The sequence below is a fragment of the Miniopterus natalensis genome, chromosome X (assembly GCF_054644295.1).
Source record: "Miniopterus natalensis isolate mMinNat1 chromosome X, mMinNat1.hap1, whole genome shotgun sequence".
NCBI classification, from domain to species: Eukaryota; Metazoa; Chordata; class Mammalia; order Chiroptera; family Miniopteridae; genus Miniopterus; species Miniopterus natalensis.
Window position 1 is genome coordinate 8,505,031 of NC_142103.1, and position 21,841 is coordinate 8,526,871.

At 41.0% G+C, this 21,841-nt stretch overlaps 1 protein-coding gene across 1 annotated transcript in view; it reads left to right on the plus strand.

The window, feature by feature from the left end:
- GPC4 (glypican 4) overlaps positions 1–18,553 on the plus strand; it is a 112,603-nt gene extending 94,050 nt beyond the window's left edge. Inside the window, exons 4-9 of the mRNA XM_016198006.2 lie at positions 8,810–8,975; positions 13,729–13,859; positions 13,952–14,098; positions 14,959–15,095; positions 15,727–15,902; positions 15,996–18,553. Of these exons, the coding sequence (XP_016053492.1) occupies positions 8,810–8,975; positions 13,729–13,859; positions 13,952–14,098; positions 14,959–15,095; positions 15,727–15,902; positions 15,996–16,198 (960 nt within the window). The 3' untranslated portion in view covers positions 16,199–18,553. The remainder of the gene's footprint in view (positions 1–8,809; positions 8,976–13,728; positions 13,860–13,951; positions 14,099–14,958; positions 15,096–15,726; positions 15,903–15,995) is intronic.
- Positions 18,554–21,841: the final 3,288 nt, after the last annotated feature.

Genomic DNA, 21,841 nt, shown 5'->3' on the forward strand with positions numbered 1-21,841 from the left:
ATCCAGTGATTTCCGCTTACTCCATTGAGTTGTACAATTCAAACTACAGAAAAGACCCCCTAATTAGTAACAGATGTTTCAAGAATACCCTGGTGCTACACATCTTTATATTACTTATTCCATCTTTACTTGTCATGGTTCATGATACATTTCTTATTTACCTGCTTGTAGTAGCCGTTTTGCCTGGAAGGGTGAAGTCTGTTGTGGTCTTTAAAAAATGCACAAGTGGTTACATGCACCATGAAAATTAATAGCTCCTATGCCAAAGAGAGTTGCATTCTCATGGTTTCAATTAACACTGACATAATGGGGCTATGTCTACACCCCCACCCCAAGCTACAGGGACTATAATTAGAAATAGCTACCTTACCATTGTGATGTCTTAATGACTGTCCTGCCTTGAAAACAATTTCCATTGCTCCCCCTTCATTTCTTTCTATTCACAATGCCCAGCACCTACAAGGGTGCTACATGAGTTATTTTGCTACTTCCCTGAATCCTTAGAAACACAAATTTTATAAGTTTTATAAATGGTCAATATAAAAAAATCTTTTAAGAAGCAAGGTGTAAACATTTATTTAATCCTTAATATTATTTTTTACTCCCAGCCTAAGAACTGGGATTGCAGAAGGAAGATGGGACTCTGGCTATAGTGGGGATGGAGATGGTGATGTTAGGAGTGTAGAAAGTGTTAAGGAAGGAATAAATTGAGATTACATACTCTCAAAATAAGTAGAGCGTTTTACAAGGAGGGGTTAATGCAATGATGCTTTGACTTCTAGGTCATAACTGAGTCTAATAATTTAAAACAAAATAATACATACTTTCAAGTATTTATGCAGCTTCAGTTTTAACTACAATGTATCTACAAACATTCTTTAATGGATTCTAGCTAATTCTATATATTTCATTATGTCTTTAAAATTCTGTTATCAGGGAAATAGGAACATCATATCCTCCTTTCTTTGTGTGTATACTGACTTCAAAACTAGTGAGGAAGTTGTTGAATAAACTCATCACATCTCACCACATGTTTGGGTACCCTATCTCTTTCTTTTAGCATAATTTTGGGAAATATTTCCTGTTATTTTTATTGGGTGCTTATGTTACCAAGCAATAGATAAAATCTAGACCTTTTCTGTTTGTTTGGTACCATTGGCTGTGCAGGCAAAAAAATGTTGAAGCGAATGTATGTTTGGAACAGGAATAAACTAAAAGGAAATGTGTTTTTAACTTCAGTGCGGCGTGTTGACTGCCATCAATGTGTAATGTGGCTTAAGGCTCATTCTGAATTACTGAAATGAAATCCAGGCTGCATGAAGACTATTACTTTAGTGTTTTTTCTTTTTTCAGGATTCTTGCAGTAGTTTTTAATGTGGTGTTTAGAAAATGGAGATTATTTTGTAGAAAGTTTCAATTCATATTAGAAGAGTCTTTGTGAGAAAAGGACTTTTCTGCAAAGGCTTTTTATAGCAGAAATGGCGTGCAGAGGCACAAATGAGTTTTTTGTTTGTTTTTTAAATATGTTTTAATTGATTTTTAAAGAGAGAGGAAGGGAGAGGGAAAGAGAGATAGAAACATCAAGATGAGAGTCATTGATCGGCTGCCTCCTGCATGTCCCCTACTGGGAACTGAGCCAGCAACCCGGGCATGTGCCCTGACTTGGAATCGAACCAGTGACCTCTTGGTTCCTGGGTCGACGCTCATTCACTAATAACACCAGCTGGGCACAAATGACTTTTTAAAAAAAGAGTCTTAATAAGTTAAAAAGTAGCATGGCCGGTGTGGCTCAGTGGCTGAGCATTGACCTATGATCCAGGAGGTTGTGGTTCGATTCCTGGTCAGGGCACATGCCCAGGTTGTGGGCTCCATCCTCAGTGGGGGGGGGGGGCTGCAGGAGACAGCCTGGCAATGACGCTCATCATTGATGTTTCTCTCTGTCTCCTTCCCCCTTCCCTTCCTCTCTCCGAAATCAATAAAATAAAGACATATTTTAAAAAAAAGTAAATGAGGATTCTTTCCCCCACTGACTTTTACCATGAAACATAGACCAACTTCTAAAATCTAAATTCTAAGGCACCTCCTAGAGTTACCTTAACATTTAGCAAGACCTTGGTAAGTCTTGATGGGTTTTATAAGGCTTGAAAATTAGCCATTAGTGAATTGTCATTATGAGTCAATAACTCAGGTCGATTTTGATTTGTTAATAAAGAAGTATTGAGCCCAGATGATAGTCTCCTTCCATCATACTGCTCCCCTCCCCACAAAGTAAACAAATCGAACTACTGCATTCTTTTTTTTATATTTTTTATTTTTTAAATATGTTTTTATTTATTTCAGAGAGAGGAAGGGAGAGGGAGAGAGGGATAGAAACATCGATGATGAGAGAGTCATTGATCGGCTGCCTCCTGCACACACCCCCTACTGGGTGGGGATCGAGCCCGCAACCCGGGCATGCGCCCTGACTGGGAATTTGAACCCTGACCTCCTGGCTCATGGGTTGATGCTGGAACACTGAATAATGCCGGCCGGGATCTTTTTTTTTTTTTTTTTAAATTTTATTTTATTGTTGACAGTATTATAGGTGTCCCCCAATTCTCCCCACTCTACTCCCCTCCTCCCAGCCCCTGCCCACTTTATTCTTATATAAATAATGTTAAAACCTTTTTCTTCCATAAATAATACCCCACTTCCTAGTAGAAATTGATAACTGCTGCTACATTTAGCTGAAATTCAAAACGGTAAAATTTTGGTAAATGTATTGTATTTTTGTTTTGTTTTATTAAGTGAAATCTTTTTGCTTCATGTTCAGCAGTGTTTACTTGTGCCTCTGACTTCTTTGTGAGCAGGAGCTGGTGAGTGATGCGATATGTCTATATCATCTATATCTATGTCTATATCAGATGGTAGAGCTGGTCTTTGGCACTCTTGAACTTGAGCGGGTCAGCAAGAATAGGGACCCAAGGCCTGGGGAGTGGTCACATTATTGGCCTTTTCTCTCAGTATGTGCATTGCAGAGGACCCTTCTTTCTTTAGGTCTCATAACTGTTGCACAGCTCTTCTCTTATAGTAGGGCCTCATCCCACACAAGGGGTTTATTTCCCAGGTTCTGAACTCCCTCCATGTAAAATACTGCATGGTGATCTGATTAATGCTTGCGAGACAAAAGGCAGATTTTCTCCAACTTTGGTATTTCATATGTCTTTTCTCGTCCCAGTTTTCTTATAACTTACCCATTTCTCAGTTCTGGTATTATTTAGTGTTCCCATAGCATGTTAGAGCCGAGTTCCTTGTGATCATTTTGAGTAGTTACACAACAAATAATGTGCAGAGCATGAGCCAGTACTTTGTCAAAGAATGAAATGGAAAAACTCTGCCAAACCCAGCTTCATAACCTCTTTTTTAATAAAACTCTACTGTGTCATTTAGTGTGGTCTCTGTTTTTAAAACTTGAACCATCAACCTGTTTTAGGAAACGGTACTATAAAGTCTACCGCATAAGTGATTTGGACGTACAGTTGAACTAAGAATACAGTGGACCACTTTCTAGGGTTAAGAAAGAAAAAGAATGGGAAAGGACTTATTTGAAAAAAATGTTTCCTAAAGGCCTATACTATTTTGGAATTTCTTTGTGTTTTCTAGAACAGGTTCATATAATAGTTCCTAAAATAGAAATTCCTACTTGCCTTGTTACCTAATCACAAATACATTCCAGAATAATCTTTAGCACATAGTAGGTGCTCAGTAACTATTTCTTGACACTTTAGCCTTCTACATTTCTTCTTACTAGGGCATTGTTTCCTCTTAAGCATAATATTCAACAAATGTCATGTGCTATGGTGTGATTTTTTCCTTAGGCATTTACATAATAACTCTACCTCTCTAAAATCCAGCCATTTAGCAGTCTCACCAATGTGGAACCTAACTAAAATAAAGAAGAAAACGACTGATGCCTACTATTAGCGTTTAATATATTTTCTTTAAAAAGGCAGGGAAACATGATACATATGGGAAATCTTTCCATCGCAAAGGTTTGATAAGGTGCAGTACTAGAATCAAATGTATCAGGGTGGCTGTCAGCAAGCCGAATCATCTCTGGCTTTGGTTTTCTTATCTCTTAAATGTGAGAGCTATACTCAGTGACCCCTAAGGCCCATTCCAACCCTAAGACTTCTATGCTTCTCTAGCCACCTCCCCTTTCCAGGCCTTTTTGCTCATCTGGAAAAAGAGAGGGTGGACAAGTATCAAAATCCTAACTATATGTGACTTATTTGTTTTTAATATATCTTTATTGTTGAAAGTATTATAGGTGTAGCATTTCCCCCCCATTAATCCCCTCTACCCTGCTCCCACCCCCTCCCCCAGCCTTCAGCCCATTATTGCCTGTATCCATGGGTTATGCATATATGCATATAACTTCTTTGTTTAATCTCATCCCACCCCCTACCCCTCACCCCTCTTCCCTCTGAGACACGACCCTCTGCTGCATGCTTCAATGTCCCTGGGTCTATTTTGTTTGTCAGATTCTTTTGTTCATTAGCTTCTTCTTAAAGAAGACCCTTCAACATTTCATGTAATACTGGTTTGGTGGTGATGAACTCCTTTAGCTTTTTCTTATCTGTGAGGATCTTTATCTGAACTTCAGTTCTAAATGATAGCTTTGCTGGGTAGAGTCATCTTGGTGGTAGGTTCTTGCTTTTCATCACTTTGAATATTTCTTGCCACTCCCTTCTGGCCTGCAGAGTTTCTGTTGAGAAATCAACTAACAGCCCTATGGGTGCTCCCTTATAGGTAACTAACTGCTTTTCTCTTGCTGCTTTTAAGATTCTCTCTTCATCTTTAACCTTTGGCATTTTAATTATGATGTGTCTTGTTGTGGGCCTCTTTGGGTTCCTCTTGTTTGGGACTCCCTGTGTTTCCTGGACTTGTAAGTGTATTTCTTTCCCCAGGTAGGGGAAGTTTTCTGTCATTTTTTCAAATAAGTTTTCAATTTCTTGCTCTCTTTCTTCTCTTTCTGGCATCCCCATAATGGAAATGTTGGGCCTCTTGAAGTTGTCCTAGAGGCTCCCTACACTATCTTCATATTTCTGGATTCTCCTTTCTTTTTGCTCTTCTGATTGGGTGTTTTCTGCTTCCTCATGTTCCAAATTGCTGATTTGATTCTCAGCATCCTCTACTGTTGATTCCCTATAAATTATTGTCCCTATCGGTTAGTGTAGCCTTCTTTTCTGACTGGTTCTTTATTATGTCATTGATGATCTCATTCGTTTCCTTGATAGTCTTACTAAAATCCTTGAGCATCCTTATAACCATTGTTTTGAACTCTATATCTAGTAACTTGCTTACCATTTCATTTAGTTCTTTTTCTGGAGATTTCTTCTGTTCTTTCCTTTGTCACATATTTCTTTGCCTCCACATTTTGGCTGCTTCCTGGTGTTTGTTTTGATGTATTCGGTAGAGCTGGTATGTCTCCTGGAATTGGTAGAGTGGCTTTGTGTAGTAGGCATCCTGTAGGGCCCATTGGCTCAGTCTTCCTAGTCACGTGAGCTGGGCCTCCCCTGTGTGGGCTGTGTGCACTGTCCTGTTGTAGTTGAGCTTTGGTTGCTGTTGGCATCACTGGGAGGAACTGACCCCCAGCCACTAAGCTGTGAGGACCAGCTGCAACTATAGCTGAAGAGCTGCTGTGCTGGAGACTCCCCTATGGAGCAGGATTTACTTCAGTGGAGCTTTGGTGTTCACTGAGTCTGCCCCTTGAGTATGTCACTCGTGGATGTGGTAGGGTTGTAATCCAGCATGGTCTGAAGCTGACCATTGGATGCACTGTCTCTGGGGCCTCCCAGGAGGTGCAAAGTCAGCCTCTGCCTGTGCCCTGCCCAGGGCCACCCAGCATGAACTACATAGCAAACTGTAGATGGCTGCCACTTGTGCTCAGCTTGGAGGTGTCCAGGAGAGGCCAAGCTATGATCCAATGCAGGCTGTCACTAGTGCCAGGCCTGGGTCCACATATCAAGAGGTATAGGGCATGGTGCAGCCAGCTGCTGCTTGTTTGAAAGATTTTAGGAAAGTCCTAAGCATGAGGCTAGAGAGGCCACTTGCATAGAAAAGCCACTGGAAACGGCTTGGATGAGCTTGCAGGTAGGGAGTGGTGGGGTCTCTGGGAATCACAGCGGGGTGTGTGTGTGTGTGAGTCAGGTTGATGGATATTTAGAGAAGGCGCCTGCCTGCTGGCTGTGTGGGGGGGAGAGCTTGTCAAAGGAGCCATGGCCTCTGCCAGCTCTTCTGCCAGGGAGAAAGCTGCCCGTCCAGCTCTTTTCCTGATTCCAGGCAAGTTAGTTCCTCCCCAAGTGTCCCAGGTTCCTTTCAAGCTGCTGCCCAGCGCTGGGGCTCAGAGGGAGCGCGTCTGAGTAAGTCCTTGCTTGTTCCCTTTATGAGGAGCTGCCTGGGACTCTGGCAGCGTCCGAGTCCCTCAGCCACAATCCCACTGGTTTTTACAGCTCAGAGCTGTGGGGACTTCTCTTCCTCGCACTAGAACCCTGGGCTGGGGGGCCTCACGTAGGGCTGGGACCCCTTGCTCCTCTGGGAAACCTCTACCAACCGAGATATCCCTCCCGGTTACAAACCGTGGCTGCCTCTCCATGATTCAGCCCAGATTCAGCCCTGAACTCCGCCCCTCCTGCCCATCTGGATGTGCTTCTTCAGTTCCCTAGTTGTAGGACTTCTGTTCAGCTAGATTTCAGGAGGCTCTGAATGGTGGTGGTTCTGTATTTTAGTTGTAATTTTGATGTGGTTGCGGGAGGCGGTGGGTACTGTAGTTACCTACGCCGCCATCCTGTTGTCTCTTCCTATACCTAACTTATTTAAAGGGATGAACTTAAAGCTGTCCAGAAAATCTAGCCATCTAGAATGGCCATTCCTCCAGGGTATTGGTTAGCCAAGATTTTACTGTGTAGCAATATGTAGTCAAAAGGACTAATTTAGTGCCTAGGAAAACATTTGGGACAGGTAAAAACTGGAAAAAATCCCGATTATTCATAGGGAATGTTGACTTTAGTATATATAAATTACCATCTTCTTGGATGTTCCCCACTTCCACCCCCATCCCCCCTTTCAGGCTGAGTTCTGTTTGCGATAAGAGGGGTTGTGTTTGTGCATCGCATAGGAGCCTTAACAGGGTTAAGTTCTTCTTCTGGTCCTCAGGGTACTCTTGATAAGTGGTATCTCACGTCACACCCAGAGCAGGTGAAGTGCACTGCTGGACGGCCCTGCATCCCAGCATCTGTTCCCTGCAGTGGTATCTGGTTTCAAGTCTGTGTTTGCGGAACTGGTTCCTACTGATAGAGAGGAATGCGCTAATCCTTTGATACTGACTCCAAAAGAGGAGGGTGTGGCAGAGAGAATTAGAAGAGGGAACATTTGGTTAACAGCCAGTGTGTATACCTAGCCATGATCCTTTCTAAGGCATTGATGGAAATGAGTGACGGGATGGTATCAGCAATTCTGTGCCCAAAACAATTTCACCTGTGAAAATGGGAAGATGAAAGTAAGTTTCATTTCTCTGCAGAGTTCGGCCAGTCCAATCTGCTTTAATACTGCTTTCACCCTGACTGCTTCCCTTCCTCATGAACTTTTAGTAGCCCTGTCGTATGTTGTCTTGTTTAGGCCTGATGTTGAAGCCCCTTTAAATTCTGTCCACCCACGTACTCCTTACTATGCATCCAACCTTATTTCCCACAATTCTTCAATCTAAGATGCCACAATATGCTTGGTACGTTCACTTGCAGCTCTTGTTGATTGAATTCTTTTGAACTGTATGTGCTTCCTGATCACTTAAACCCAACCCTTTCTTCAAAATCCCACCTCTTTCATCAGGTATTCCCTGAGGACTCTGCTTTATTGTTCCCAATCCTTGGAAGGCCCTCACATAACCCCAAGTTTACATTTACTCATATTCTTCCCTGTAAAATACATTAATTTTTCCTTCTTCACAGCTGTAGGCATAGAAAGGAGTACATACTAGGTACCCTCCTAAACCTGGATTGTTGGGGGTTAAGTTTCAGAGGCAGGTTTTAAAAAATATGTCTTTATTGATTTCAGAGAGAGGAAGGGAGAAGGAGAGAGAAAGATAGAAACATCAGTGATGAGAGAGCCATTGATCGGCTGCCTCCTACATGCCCCCTGCCAGGGACTGAGCCCAAAACCTGGGCGTGTGCCCTGACCAGGAAATGAACCGCGACCTCCTGGATCCTAGATCGATGCTCAACCACTGAGCCATGCCAGCCAGGCTCAGAGGCAGTTTTTGAAAAGAAAAATGTGCTTGTGTTCTAGTCTGGCAAGGCAAACACAGTGATGGTAGAGGCCATAGCAGGCCATGCACGGTGGGCAGGTAAAGGTAGCCTCTACTACTACAGCTATGGATGATCTGGAAAGTTACTTGTAGAAGGACTTTGAAATAATTGAGTCATTTAACATGAGAGAGTGACTGTGTATGTAAGAGAGAGGCAGACACTGAGAGACAGGAAGGAGAAGTGAGAGTTTACAGGGTGGGAGATCAATGGGGCTTGGTTATTTAAGGTAATGCAGTGTTCATCCCTATTTACCTCTCCTCTCCCTTCTTCCAAGTGCACACCTTTTTATCTAATCCTGCTGTAGTTCACCTCTTCAGGAAACAGGCCAGGCCTGCTAAATATGATCCATCACTACTCATTCTGAAGTTAAATTCATGGCCAAGCCTTCAAGGTCAAATTGATAGACTTGCAATTTCTGTGTCTATCTTTGCCCCCAACACTGTCTCTTTCTTCTCCCAATTTAGGTAACTCCCACAGCCCAGTGTACCCACGCCTTGTTGAAGATGATTTACTGCTCCCACTGCCAGGGTCTAGTGACTGTGAAGCCGTGTTACAACTACTGCTCCAACATCATGAGAGGCTGTTTGGCCAACCAAGGAGATCTTGATTCTGAGTGGAACAATTTCATAGGTGAGTAAGCAACGAATGTATTTGTGTCACTGGTAATAGCTCAGCTTCCTGCCTCAAGGAATATTACAATTGTCAGCTATGAAATTTCTGTTCATTATTTAATGTTTGCCAATTCTAACTCTACTCAAAGTTCATAACATTCTACAGGTAAATGTTGCCTTGAAGTAATGGTGGCATTTCTGAAGACATTTGACACAGTGAATACCAAGTTTTAATAATGAGAAAGTGACTTTTTGACATTTCCGTCCTAAAGGTCTGTTTTAGTTATGCATCATCGGCTTCTATCCATGTAAATGGTGGTGTACAGTCATCGCTGTGCTGCAAAATTGGATTTGGAAACATTATATCTGTTACACTACAACTGAATCTCTGCAAATTGGCCAGATACCCATTGGATATTTGGATCAGGCGAAAATCAACTGTAAAAATTTAGAGGGTTCTCTTTTTATAGAGGATTTAACAATAACATACTGTTCTGGTGGGAATGGAAAAACTTTTATCCTTGATAAGTTTAGAGGTAAATATTCTCACATCTACTTAAAATCTACAAAAACCGTTACTAGAACCCAGACAGCAATGTAAGTGAAGTGGCCAGTTTCTGAGAAGGTTACTTACGAATTATGGGGAAGGACAAATTAAGGATGATTTAAATGTCCACTCATCGACTCCCTTGATGCCTACCCAAGGTACATGTTAGTCCTGAGACATGAACCTTGAAGCTGCTAATGCCAAAAGTCTAGTGGGGCCATGCACACGTACTAATAGCTCATACAAATAAACTCAGATTTTTTTCCATCCCCCAGTCACATTTGCATAATTGCAGAATTCGAGTGTCTTTGTAAGCATCTATTTTTCACTTATTTGTCCACATCATGGGAACATGTATGCAATTTGCTTGCTTTTTTCCCTTTCGGTGGTGGTGATGGTGGGGGGGAGTTTGGTGGTGGGGAATGCTTTTTAGTCTGCATGAGAGCTAATTACCATTTTAACTCTGAAAGTGCATCAGTAAATTGGCTCCAACAGATTCTTGCGAACACTGACACAGAAGAAAAAAAAAGATGTGAATATTAAGCACTTCAGCACAATTGTAGCCTAAATAGCTCAAAGCTAGAAGACCTGAAAAAAAAATCTTCTACACACAGAAAAGCAGAATCCCATGAAAGGGAAGGCGAAAGACCAGCAAAGACATACACGCACAAATGACACATCATGCCCCGAATGAAGCCATGGAGAGAATGTTGCTTTGAAATATTTCAAATGGAACTAAAAGCCCATGGCACTTGCAGACCTAAAGTTGATGATTTTTTCTTTCTCTTTTTGAATCCCACTCTCACCCCTACACCCAGATGTCAAGTTTGCAGTTTATTTTTGCTAAATTTATTTTTTTTAAGTTGGTTAGCCTTTTCGCTTTCCCCTCTAATTTCTAGTGCACTAGTTATCTGGGCAAAGAAGTAGAATTTGCCACATGGTACAAAAAATGTATGCTGACCGTGATCTAGTTTTGCTAACTTTTCTAGATACATCCGGAATAAGGTGCAGAAGGGCTTGCCCCTTGCACTATTCTATTATTCTAATATTCTAGTCAAAACTATAACTCATATCCTGTATTAAAATACAAATTCTTGCACATATATTTCCAAGAGTTTGCAGGTCCATATCAAATCAAAACCATACTTGGCTTGCTTAACAAGTATTTTCAACAAGGTACCCTAAAACATGGAGGGCTTAAGTTGCTGTTTTTGTTCATGTTATATGTTTTAAAAGTTACGTTTGTTATCTTTCAAGAAATAAAATTAAACCCAAGGAGAAATGGATAGAATTTCTGAATTAATTTTCCTCAGTTATTTTCAGTGATACTTTGTGGATGAATGAGGTGTATAATTGTATCTAAACTTTATGTTTAATGAGTATTTTACTCTTTATTTTTAATAAGCTGATATAAAAGGCCAGGAATAACAGACATTGTTAATCTCTGGCGCTTTTTCATGAATTTTCACAAGGCTCTAATTAATTTGCTCTGTGGTTGCAGAATTCAGTCCCAATTTACATGCCTCTGCTCTATGTGGTATAAGGTTTTTGTGGGTTTTTTTTCTTTGCAAGGAATTTTTCTTTCCCCTTTATATGATTCCAGTTAATAAATAGTCAAAGGTTTTTTTCCCCTCCCACTTTAAATCAGATCTTGGGGTTAAGTTGAGGAAAGTCCCTTTTGTTCTTCCAGTCGATCCTGAGGCTCAGTGCAGAAGGAATCACTTGCCCTAGTGAGAAGGGATGGCTTTGTTGCTGGGCAGGGAGCAAGCGACTCAGTGCTGAGGCCCTGAGCACTGAAACCCTGAAGTTGGACTAGGCCCTTTAAGAGACTAGGGAGGAGTTTTTCAAATCTGCCTTCTGATTGCTATGCCTTCCCTTTCCTCTCCTTAACTGCATCTATTACAGTATTGTCAGCCTTCATGAAGGTGGATCCAAGTTTTTGAAAACACCTTGGACTTGGTTTTTAAGATTTTCATTTTGTGAAACCTTCACTTTGAACACTCTTCCTGCCCTCCGCCCCCGACCAAAAAAGCCACTTTCTGGAGAGTCATAAACTATACTTACATGCCACTTGTTGTCCAATATGTACTGTAGTAGTGTTAACGTTGTTGGACCTCTAGCCAACCTTATTGTCACATGTTGCTGCCAGCAAGGATTTAGTATTGGGGTATTGGGATTGCTGGTAGAGATACCAGCCAGTTCCTGGCAGGAGGCAGACAATCAAACATCCTCTGAATGAGACCTGTGGCCTAGATCAACCAGAAGAAAACCAAAACTCTAAACCAGCCATCTCTGGCGCCTCTAAGCAGAGCTGGCTGCTGCAAGGAAGAGCCCAGTTGATAGCCAGTCATGACTTTCCTCAGGGGTTAGGGGCAGCTTCGGCTCCTGGGCTGCAGGCCACAAGCAGAACGCCCCTCATTCGCATTCTTCAGCCGCGCAGCACGCAACGCCATGGCACCGGCCCCAACAAAGGCGCGGCCTCGCGCTCCATTCCCAGGCCCTGTGTATGGCCGGCCCGCTCAGAGTTTACAAAGACACCAAACAGCCAGTGAATTGGGGTTTATGTTTCCTTTCAGTCTTTCACAAACACATTAGTGATCTGGCCTTTCCTCACCACTAGGGGAATAAGTAGTTACAAAATACGCTGTTTTCTGTTGTTTAAATTCTGCATTTTTGGATGTTTATTATCTCTCTATTCATAATATTTTTCTGTGGAGCAAGGGCTGACTTCTCAGCTATGAAGGAATGTGCTTTCTGTACGTGGCAGCCTGCTGCTTTGACAATGATGAACACATTTAAGTTGTGCTCCACTTGTTTACAAAAGTCTCCTTTTGCTAGCACATCAAAAGCATTTTTCTCTCTCTTCTCGCACAATGGTATATTCACGCTGGCAGCCTTTACTTAGAGGTTGGGAGCATCACTTTATTGGTACTTACCACAATGCAATCTGAAACTTCATTTGTTATTACTTGTAAAAAAAATTGCATTTCACAGAAATCTATTTGTGGTTTGTGACATTGGAATTGTAGTTTAGAGAAATGACTCTGTGCTTTAAAATGCTGCCTTGCATTTGTTTTAGGTTGAAGGTGAAAGGTTGATGACCAAATTTGGCTTCATTGATATGCTGATGCTGAAAAGCCTTTTCACTAGAAAGCTTAGGTAGAGGTTCGGCTGTGGCCTGCAGTGTTCTTTGCGGACACTCACAATCTTCTGGAAAATAACCCTTCTTTCCAGCCGCCCTCGGACTACCTGAAGCCTTTGGGTAACGTGGGCCTGACTATCCTTTCCTGCCATGCCTGAAGCACTAGAGTATAAAGTGGAGAGAACATGATTACGTTTCCAATTTCATCTAATTTCGCACAATAAGTATCAGGCCAAAATACTAAATCTCATAATCCCAACAAACATGCATGGCAAGGGAGCAAGTCCAGCATATTTTGTTTAAGAGATTCAATGTGTGCTAAAACTTTCCAGACTCCCCCAACACGTAGAAGGGACTTGCAGCGTAGTCCCTGAAGATACACTGTGAGCGCATGGCTTGTGTGCACTGCTTCTTGTGTTGTTTTTTCACTCAAGGAGGTACATCTTTTGCTTTAAAATAAATCAAGGCCCTTCTAATTTGAAATGGGAAGCTTTTCTTATTCCCAAAATGGCATTTTTCAAGAATTTCATTATTTAAAGTCGTTAGGATTCCTAGGAATACTTCTGTTTGTATTTTCTAACTGTGCACTCAGGCATCTGGAAGGGTTTCATGAAAAAAATTAAGAGTTGGTATGCCAGGATTTTAACTGATGTGTATTTTTGACTCTTGTAAATGGAACCCGAAACAAAAAGATCCTAGGAAGTCTGGGAGAACTGGCATGTTATCCTGCCTCCAGCCTTAGGCTTGTCAGCTGGGAGGTAGCTGAGAGCCTTACAGGACAGCCACTGACACAGGAGGCAGTGAATAATCAGCCTAGTAGAAGATTCCTGATTGGGTTGCCTTGCTGCAGAATGAGGCCTTCATCTGGCCACTTTACACTTTAGAGAGCTGACCATACATAGCAACTTAGTGCAGTTTGGCGTAATGAAAACAGATATAAAACCACGAATTAATTATGATGCGTGCCTTCCCCCTACCCCCACAGGAAGCAAAGACAGTAAAATAATCAGATTTATTACTTAAGGATGAACTAATGATTTACTTTTTATGCTGTATTGTTCTTTCCCAAACCTCATATGTTAGATGCTATGCTGATGGTGGCTGAGAGGCTAGAGGGCCCTTTCAACATTGAATCTGTCATGGATCCCATTGATGTGAAGATTTCCGATGCCATTATGAACATGCAGGACAACAGTGTGCAAGTGTCTCAGAAGGTAAGGGAGGGAGGATATTGAAAGGAGAGCCAGAGGCCCCCTCCAGCTTGTGATGCGACTTCCCTAATATGATCACGCTTGCTCCCACACAGGTTTTTCAGGGATGTGGACCTCCCAAGCCACTCCCAGCCGGACGGATTTCCCGCTCCATCTCGGAAAGTGCCTTCAGTGCTCGCTTCAGACCCTATCACCCCGAGGAGCGCCCGACCACAGCAGCTGGCACTAGTTTGGACCAACTGGTAAGCACTTTGTCAGGAATGGCCATGTTTAATGACAAAAAACTGAAAGCATTTGCTCAAAATACATTTTTACTTGAAAGGCTTGTAAGTGTGGGTCTTTCAGGCCAAACTTTTCAAGCAAATTGAATGTGTCAGTAAATCTGCCTCCCTCATTTTCTAGCTGAGAAAGTTCAGACGTAGTCTTGGAAATGGGATGCAATAAGTCGTATCTCAAAACTCTCCTGTTGTTTCACCATGTACTTACTAAGCATCTACTATGAGCCCGTGACCGTGCTACTTACAGGGTGGCTCAGAGGAATAAGACAGGTCCTTGTACTGAAAAAGCCCCCACAGAGAGGGAAATATAGACATCCCACCTTATAACTAAGGGTATATGTAGTAAATGATAGGTTGGGAGAAGGGTAAGAAAATGTAAGCAAACTGCTTTAAACACAGCAATATGCTTCAAATATAGTAGTAGAAAGGGACATAGAGGAGGGGACGGTGTGCAGGGAAAGGCAAATTTCACAGATTGGACAATATATGAGCTTGATCCTAAGCATAACAGGCTTGTGAGAAGAGACTGTGTCATATTGTATCTATAGGGTATGGAACCTGCTGGGCCCCGGGTGATAGTAGTTCCAATTAAGAGGCAGAGAAGACAGTGGATCCAGGCAACTCCTTCAGAATATTTCAACTTAATTTATTTGAGTGACTTTCTAGTTCTTAGTATAAATTTGATCTTCGTTTTTCTCTAGTGACTAAAGTTGAAAATGAATTGCATATCATTCTGGAGATACTTTAGAAATGATCAAAAGGCACATCTATGAGGTAGTTTTGTGTTGCTTTATAGAGGTCTCCCTGTTGTTTTTCTCACTTAGGTTACTGATGTCAAGGAGAAACTGAAACAGGCCAAGAAGTTCTGGTCCTCTCTTCCTAGCAACGTTTGCAATGATGAGAGGATGGCTGCGGGGAATGGCAATGAGGACGACTGCTGGAATGGGAAAGGCAAAAGCAGGTTAGCCTTTGTTGCATGGATTTACAGTCTTTCTCTTCCTAAATTCCTGGGTAACCTTCAGAGAGGGTTTTCTCCATTGTCAATTGAGAAAAAATTCAGGATTGGTAGAAACAACATGGAACGCTTCTAGAATTTCTTAGGAATGGGTTTTACCATAGAAGGATTGGGAAGGTACCCAGGTACTTTTACTGGAGCAAAACTTTGTGATAGTGGTCACGTACTGGCATTAGGGCTCCAACCAGGGATCAAGCTGTTTCAATAGTGTCATACAAAAAATATTTAATACCTGCGGTTCTTTGCCCAATGACCTGGCCTCAAAAAGCTCTAGATCCATTCTCTTACTTGATGGTGCCCTGTGTCCCTCCCGTACACACTCAGTAACTTAAATAAGTACCCACATTTCAGCACTTTATTCTGACCCACCGACCTCTGCAAAATGGGTAGCTTTCAAGAGGGCCATGGTCAAGTTGGAGAAATAAGATATAGACCCAGGAAAAGGAGAAATTTGAGTTCATTTAGAAGTGGAAGTTAATTGTATTCAGTGAAAATATTAGAATCTAGGCATAAATCTTTTATCTTCTGCCACTTTTTGTCTTACTGATCATCTCAATGGGGTCGTTTCTCATCTCAGGTACCTGTTTGCAGTGACAGGAAATGGATTAGCCAACCAAATCAGTAATCCTGAGGTCCAGGTGGACACCAGCAAACAGGACATACTGATCCTTCGTCAAATCATGGCTCTGCGGGTTATGACCAATAAAATGAAGAATGCTTACAATGGGAATGATGTGGACTTCTTTGATATCAGTAAGCACTTGTGGTTCTAAGGTACAGATTGTTCTTGCGCACCTTGTGATGAGAACAAGTGGAGTGAAATCTGTATTCTGTTTTTTTTAATAGGTGATGAAAGCAGCGGAGAAGGAAGTGGAAGTGGATGTGAGTATCAGCAGTGCCCTTCGGAGCTTGAGTATAACACAACTGACCACTCTGGGAGGAATGCCAATGATAAAGCCAACCACGCCGGTGCGCGTGTTGGGGCACAGCCCTACCTCCTCACTGTCCTCTGCATCTTGTTTCTGGTTGTGCAGAGAGAGTGGAGATAATTCTCAATGTTAGAGGAAATGTGTTCGTCAGCAGAAAGCTAAAAGGCGCCGGTTATCACTTTTATACCATCCTACTGACTTTGCTTTTCAAATGAATGGACGACAATGTACAGTTTTTACTATGTGGCCACTGGTTTAAAAAATTCTGACCTTGTTTTTTCATTCAGTTTTGTGGGAAAAAGGGACTTGTACATAAAGTCAGTTCCTGCTTCCCCAGAATCATGTTAAACGTGGCTAGCGGTGTAGGTACAGAACTGTAGTTAGTTGTGCATTTGTGATTTTATCACTCTTGTTTTTCCTTATTGTTTGTTTTTGTTTGTGGGTTTTTTTTCTTCAATTATGATCTCACCTTGTTTCTTACAAGAAAACCAGGGTCCTTTCTTGGCATGTAACATGTACGTATTTCTGAAATATTAAATAGCTGTACAGAAGCAGGTTTTATTTATCATGTTATCTTATTAAAAGAAAAAGCCCAACAAGCAGTAAAATTTCCATTTATCCCTGTTGTTTTAGTTGCCTTATCAGGAGAGGAGAGGAGGTGATTTGTTATTACTAAGTTAGGACAGAATGTGAAGGCACAAGGGGGTTTCTAATCCACTTTCCAGGTTTCATCCAGCATCAATATAAGAAGAATATTATATTTCATTTATAGCTGGTGACTGGAAGAGACTGCAGACTACCCATTTTGGTTGAGTTGCGTTGCATAAACTAAGATCACATATAGGTTCATTTCTTGAACCCACTTAAAGTGTAACCCATTTAGAAGATCCTTGATATATTTTCCCTGGAAAGATATAAGGCCATACAAGGTGTCCCAGTTATCACATGTTCACACTTTGTTTAGGGGGCGGGTTTTGTTTTGTTTTCTTTTGCTATTTTATCCAGGCAAGTCAGCAAGTCGCTGTGTGCTGGTCTTCGTGTCCACACTTGACTCTCTTTGAGTTGATAGCCCAATGGCAGAAATAAGTGACCAACTATCTCATTTGGTCCCTCAGGTTTTATAGTGGTCCAGCTGTCCAGCCCGGCCATACTGCATGGTGGGAGCTGCGTTGGGGCTCGCTAGAATTGGGGTGGGTACGACCTGTGCTCAGGGAACAGCGTTAACACTTGAGCAAAGTTTTTGTGTGTTTGTGTTTGCATTCATTTTGGGATCCTAGTTTGTAAAAGAAATTCTAAGGTATCTTATGTGTTTTCCTTGCTCAGCCCCCTGAGCAAGGAAGGGCAAAGGACTTTCAGAGTTCGTAGCTATGTGATACCCCATCAACCGAAAAGCCCACTTGGGGAAGATCTGGGAGTCCAGATTTTTTTCATGTTTTCTTGTTGTTTGGGGAGGGGCGGGGATGGAGTAGAGCTGAGAAGACTACATCTTAGTGGTGACCCTTAGCCATGTGGGTGAACTGGCAAAGGCCATATCTGTTGTCCCAGGCCAAAGACTAACGACTGCCTTGGCCCCTTAGGAACCTTTTTCTTGTGTCCTTACCAAGTGACAGCTCATAAAACTATGGGACTATAACAAATCACTTTAAAAAGAGTTCCCCAAAGTCCTCAGAAAGAAGAAAATTCTGCAAGTCTCTTCCTGCTTTAGACAGCCATTGAGATCCCAACCAATTCTACAGAAGTGAAAACCCACAGAGAGGCTGTTTGTGTTATTGTTCAATCTTCAGTTGCAAGAGTGATTCTCTATTTTTATATTGAAGCATAATGACTTGATAGCTCAGGGTCTACATTTCATTCAACTTTCTACACCAAATTCTGAAGAATGGTCAAAATGGAATATTGGGGGCTGTTGTAAACAGAGGCTTAATTTTATTAGAAGTAGCCAGTTATTTATTAAAGCATGATGTTAATAAAATAGGCATATTCTGGCTGGTGTGTATAAGTGGTTTCTTTAAAACAAATCACAGAAGACATAAAATTGAAAAGGCACTCCATTTATGTATGAGGAAAAATGGATTGTAAATAGCTAAGCTGCCTTGTGAGAACTTGGAAAATGTGCTGATACTTAGTAACTACCTCAGTTGTGAGGAATTTCCTTTTTAGCTTAGACTGCTATTACTTTTACTTGGTAAAAATGAATCTGGTCTCCAAAATGTGGCTCAAATAGTTATCCCCATAGACCTTGTTAGATTGTTTTTAATTTAAAACCTTGAACTCTGCCCAGCTGTTTTCTTTCAGTCAAGTTCTCTAAACCAATAACATTTTCCGAATTAAATGTTCTTGAAGGCTCTTCTGGACTCTTACTGATTTGTTTTCTTTCTTTGTATTTTTTTTTTCTGTTACTCTTTTATTATTTAAATTGTCTCTTGCTTTTGAACTTGAACTATGAAATAAACAAATCGTAGATTTTTCCATTCAGGTCTGACTGGATAACTCTTGGCTTCTAACCAGCTGGCAGGCTCACCCCTTTCCCCCCCTCAAAAAGAATAAAGGCAAGTTGAATATTTTAAAACCTGAAGAGTTCACAGTATGAGGTAGAATAAAAGCTGTGTTAGGAGAACTGACTTTTCCAAAGCCTCAGTTAATAGCATGTGAAGGGTTTGTGTTTTACAAAGTCACTTTTAAATTATTTTTCTTTCAAACGCTTCACCCGCTCTCTACCTTAAGAAAAAAGGTTATGTGACTCTTAGATTTATATTTTCTTTGAAAAATAGTAATTAGCACCTATTATTTTGAGGAAAAAAGTGCAAAGAATTGACTTGCATCTTTTAACTTTAATTCCTATTAGAAATCGAACAGTTTATACATGAAGTAGAACTTATCATTTGTGATTATAGACCCAAAATAAAAATAAGTGTAGATGGTGCTGCACAAATTTCTACTTTTCCGTGTGTGTTGGCAGAATATGTCTATTTACATAGCTAAAGGGTAGTATGTTAGTAACAGTATCTGCTACAGGAGGCCTGTGTGTGTTATCACTCAAGCAAATGCCAAATTACCAAATACAACTTTCTATCTTTCTTGAAATATGAAAAAAAAGCACTGAGGAAATTCTTCCAACTTAGAACTTAGTGGAGAAAACATAATTCAGCATTCCATGCTACAGTTGACAAATTCAGTTTCTACTTTTAAACTCCTAATATTTTCTTTTAAAAATTCTTTTTTATGTATGTACAAAATATCTGAAAGATGACATATGGTAATATAGGAATTCAAGTCCACCAGTAAGGCAAACGCTATATAATATTTACTTGTCTAATTTAGATTTTAAGTAGGTAATATATTGCCAGGGTTAAAAACATACACACACACACACACACACGTATATGGTGTAGAGTGAACATTTCCCTTTCGGTTCTGCCCATCCAACCAGTTATCCTCATACCCTAGATAAGGTTATTAGTTGTTTATATACATCTTCTTCCAAAGTTTCTTTATACATATATAAGCAAATATGAATATTTTTCTTTTTTAGCTTTTTTACATGAAATGTAGCATATTATGCCCTATAATGTTTTAATTTTAATTTTAACTTTAAAAAGTATTTAGAGGAGGGGTCCCTAAAGATACAGATGTCTATTTAAAAGGCTTCTCCATGGTATCACATTTTGGATTTTTACTGCATTTTGCTCAGATTTGGTAATTTTTCAAGAAACAACCATTGAATTGAACTAGGAGCAGGTTGGCTTCATAGTTCAATAATCCAGGAGTACACAGCTAGGATGCTCTCCATGTTAAGGTTAATTTTTGGAAGTTTGTTTCCATATTGTCCCCAGTGAAAAAGACATTGGCCAAAACAATGGGGCAGATCCTCTTAGATCACAGTATATTAATACCAGTGATAATGCTTTGGGTTCAAAGGAAATGTGCCTTGGAATTTCCTCATTTAATTAGAATGAAGTACTTTTAATGTTTTCTCAATCCCAAATGCCTTGAAGCAGCATCAGCTGTCACACAGGATAAAGATGAAATTAGTATTAGGAAATTTCGCAACTAGATCTTGGTCACTGCATGAATTATCTGTCCAGTGGTACAGGAGTCATTAGAATATATAAATAACTGTACAAGTTAAGTTTTCTAGTGAGGTTGAAGTTTTACTCATCAATGTTTTAAGAGACTTTTAAGTTCAGCCATAATCAGCGAAATCTACAAAAATCAGTTTCTCAGCATGAGTGTCCACGTGTGGAATTAAATGTACATTTTACTCTGCTTTTGACATTTCTTAAAGAAATGTTAGGAATTCTGGAACGAGCACATAATTGTTGGAAAGAAAAAGGTTTCCATGCGTCAGTCCTACCAGGTAAAAGCTGATGGTGTGGTTAAAGAATGAAGATAAAGCCTGGGAGTGATGACCCCAGGTCCTTTTCTAAGGGGTTTTATGGCCTCGTTCTCTGGGCTTTGGGGAAATTTTGCAACACCTTCCTTGCCACTCTGTGATACTGTGTTTCTTACACGACAGGATTGGAAGTGTATGTGTGTACACAATCGTATCCACAAACATATTTATTTGTGTATTTTCAAACACTTAATCCCAGGTAGACAGGAAGACTTTACCCTGTCACTGACGGGCTGCCTTCCCCTTGCTGTCAGTGGTGTGTGCTTGGGGAATGCAGGCTAATTGTAATGATAGCCTAAGGAAACATAATTAGGAAGGTAAGTCTGCCAAGAAAAAATACACACATGCACATGTAAAACGCATTCCAGATAGAAGTTTTTAGATTTACTACTGCCTGGGATTTCTTTTCTTCATCACCATAGATAACCTAAAACTGATGGTAGCATGCTGTTCTTGATGACTCATTGTTCAGGGCAGTTGGCACCAGCTTGGACACAAAGAAATAATCATGGTCAGTGAGTGATTTTCCGAACACACAGGATCTCAACCCTCTTTCACGGCATTTGCCTTTGAAGGTCCTCAGTGCCCTTGCTCTCACTTTTCTTTTAAAATATAACGAAAAAGTACTACTTGGCAGTTTCAGTTCTGAACACTTTGCAACAAGCTCTGGCAGCAGCAACAAACAGTTATTTGGACATGCTATTTACTGTAAAATGAAAAATATTTATTTGTGGTTTGTTTACCTGTATGCCTGAAAGGACTTGAAGTTAGGTTATTTGCCCAAGGGGTGACAGGTAAGAAATATAAGAAGCAGATTTGGAACAGAGGTTGATCTGCCACCAGAGCCTATTTATTTCAGGTGCCACTTTTTCTTCAATTCCTTTTTTCCCCTTTGTGTTTCCTGAATCATCAGGAAGGGACAAACTTGTCAGGCGTGCCACATGTCAGCTGCCCTGGCCCTGCAGAATGGCCAGGTTAAGGGTCATGGCAGACACTGGTTGACTTGGCCCACCTGATTATAGGGGAAGGAGTCAAGGACCACCTGGAGATAAATCTTGATGCAAAGATCTAATCTCACACAGTGGCTCCTTGCTCAGTGTACTTTAATTCAGAAAGAGCTCAGATGGTTGTGCTTGGGGACCATGTGACAACCGCTAGTTCTGGAAGAGCTGATATTAAGTGATCTTGTTCTTCCTCTCCTGGACAGCCCAATATGGCCCTGTGTGAAAGGGCTCTGGGGGTGCCCTGACAGCTGCGTTGTTGGGAAGAGTCAACTTGCTGAATACTTTAGCAAATACAATCTGTTGAGAAAAACATCACGGTTTACATAGGGAAAATTCATACCTGCTTAATCACTTGGAGCTTTGTGA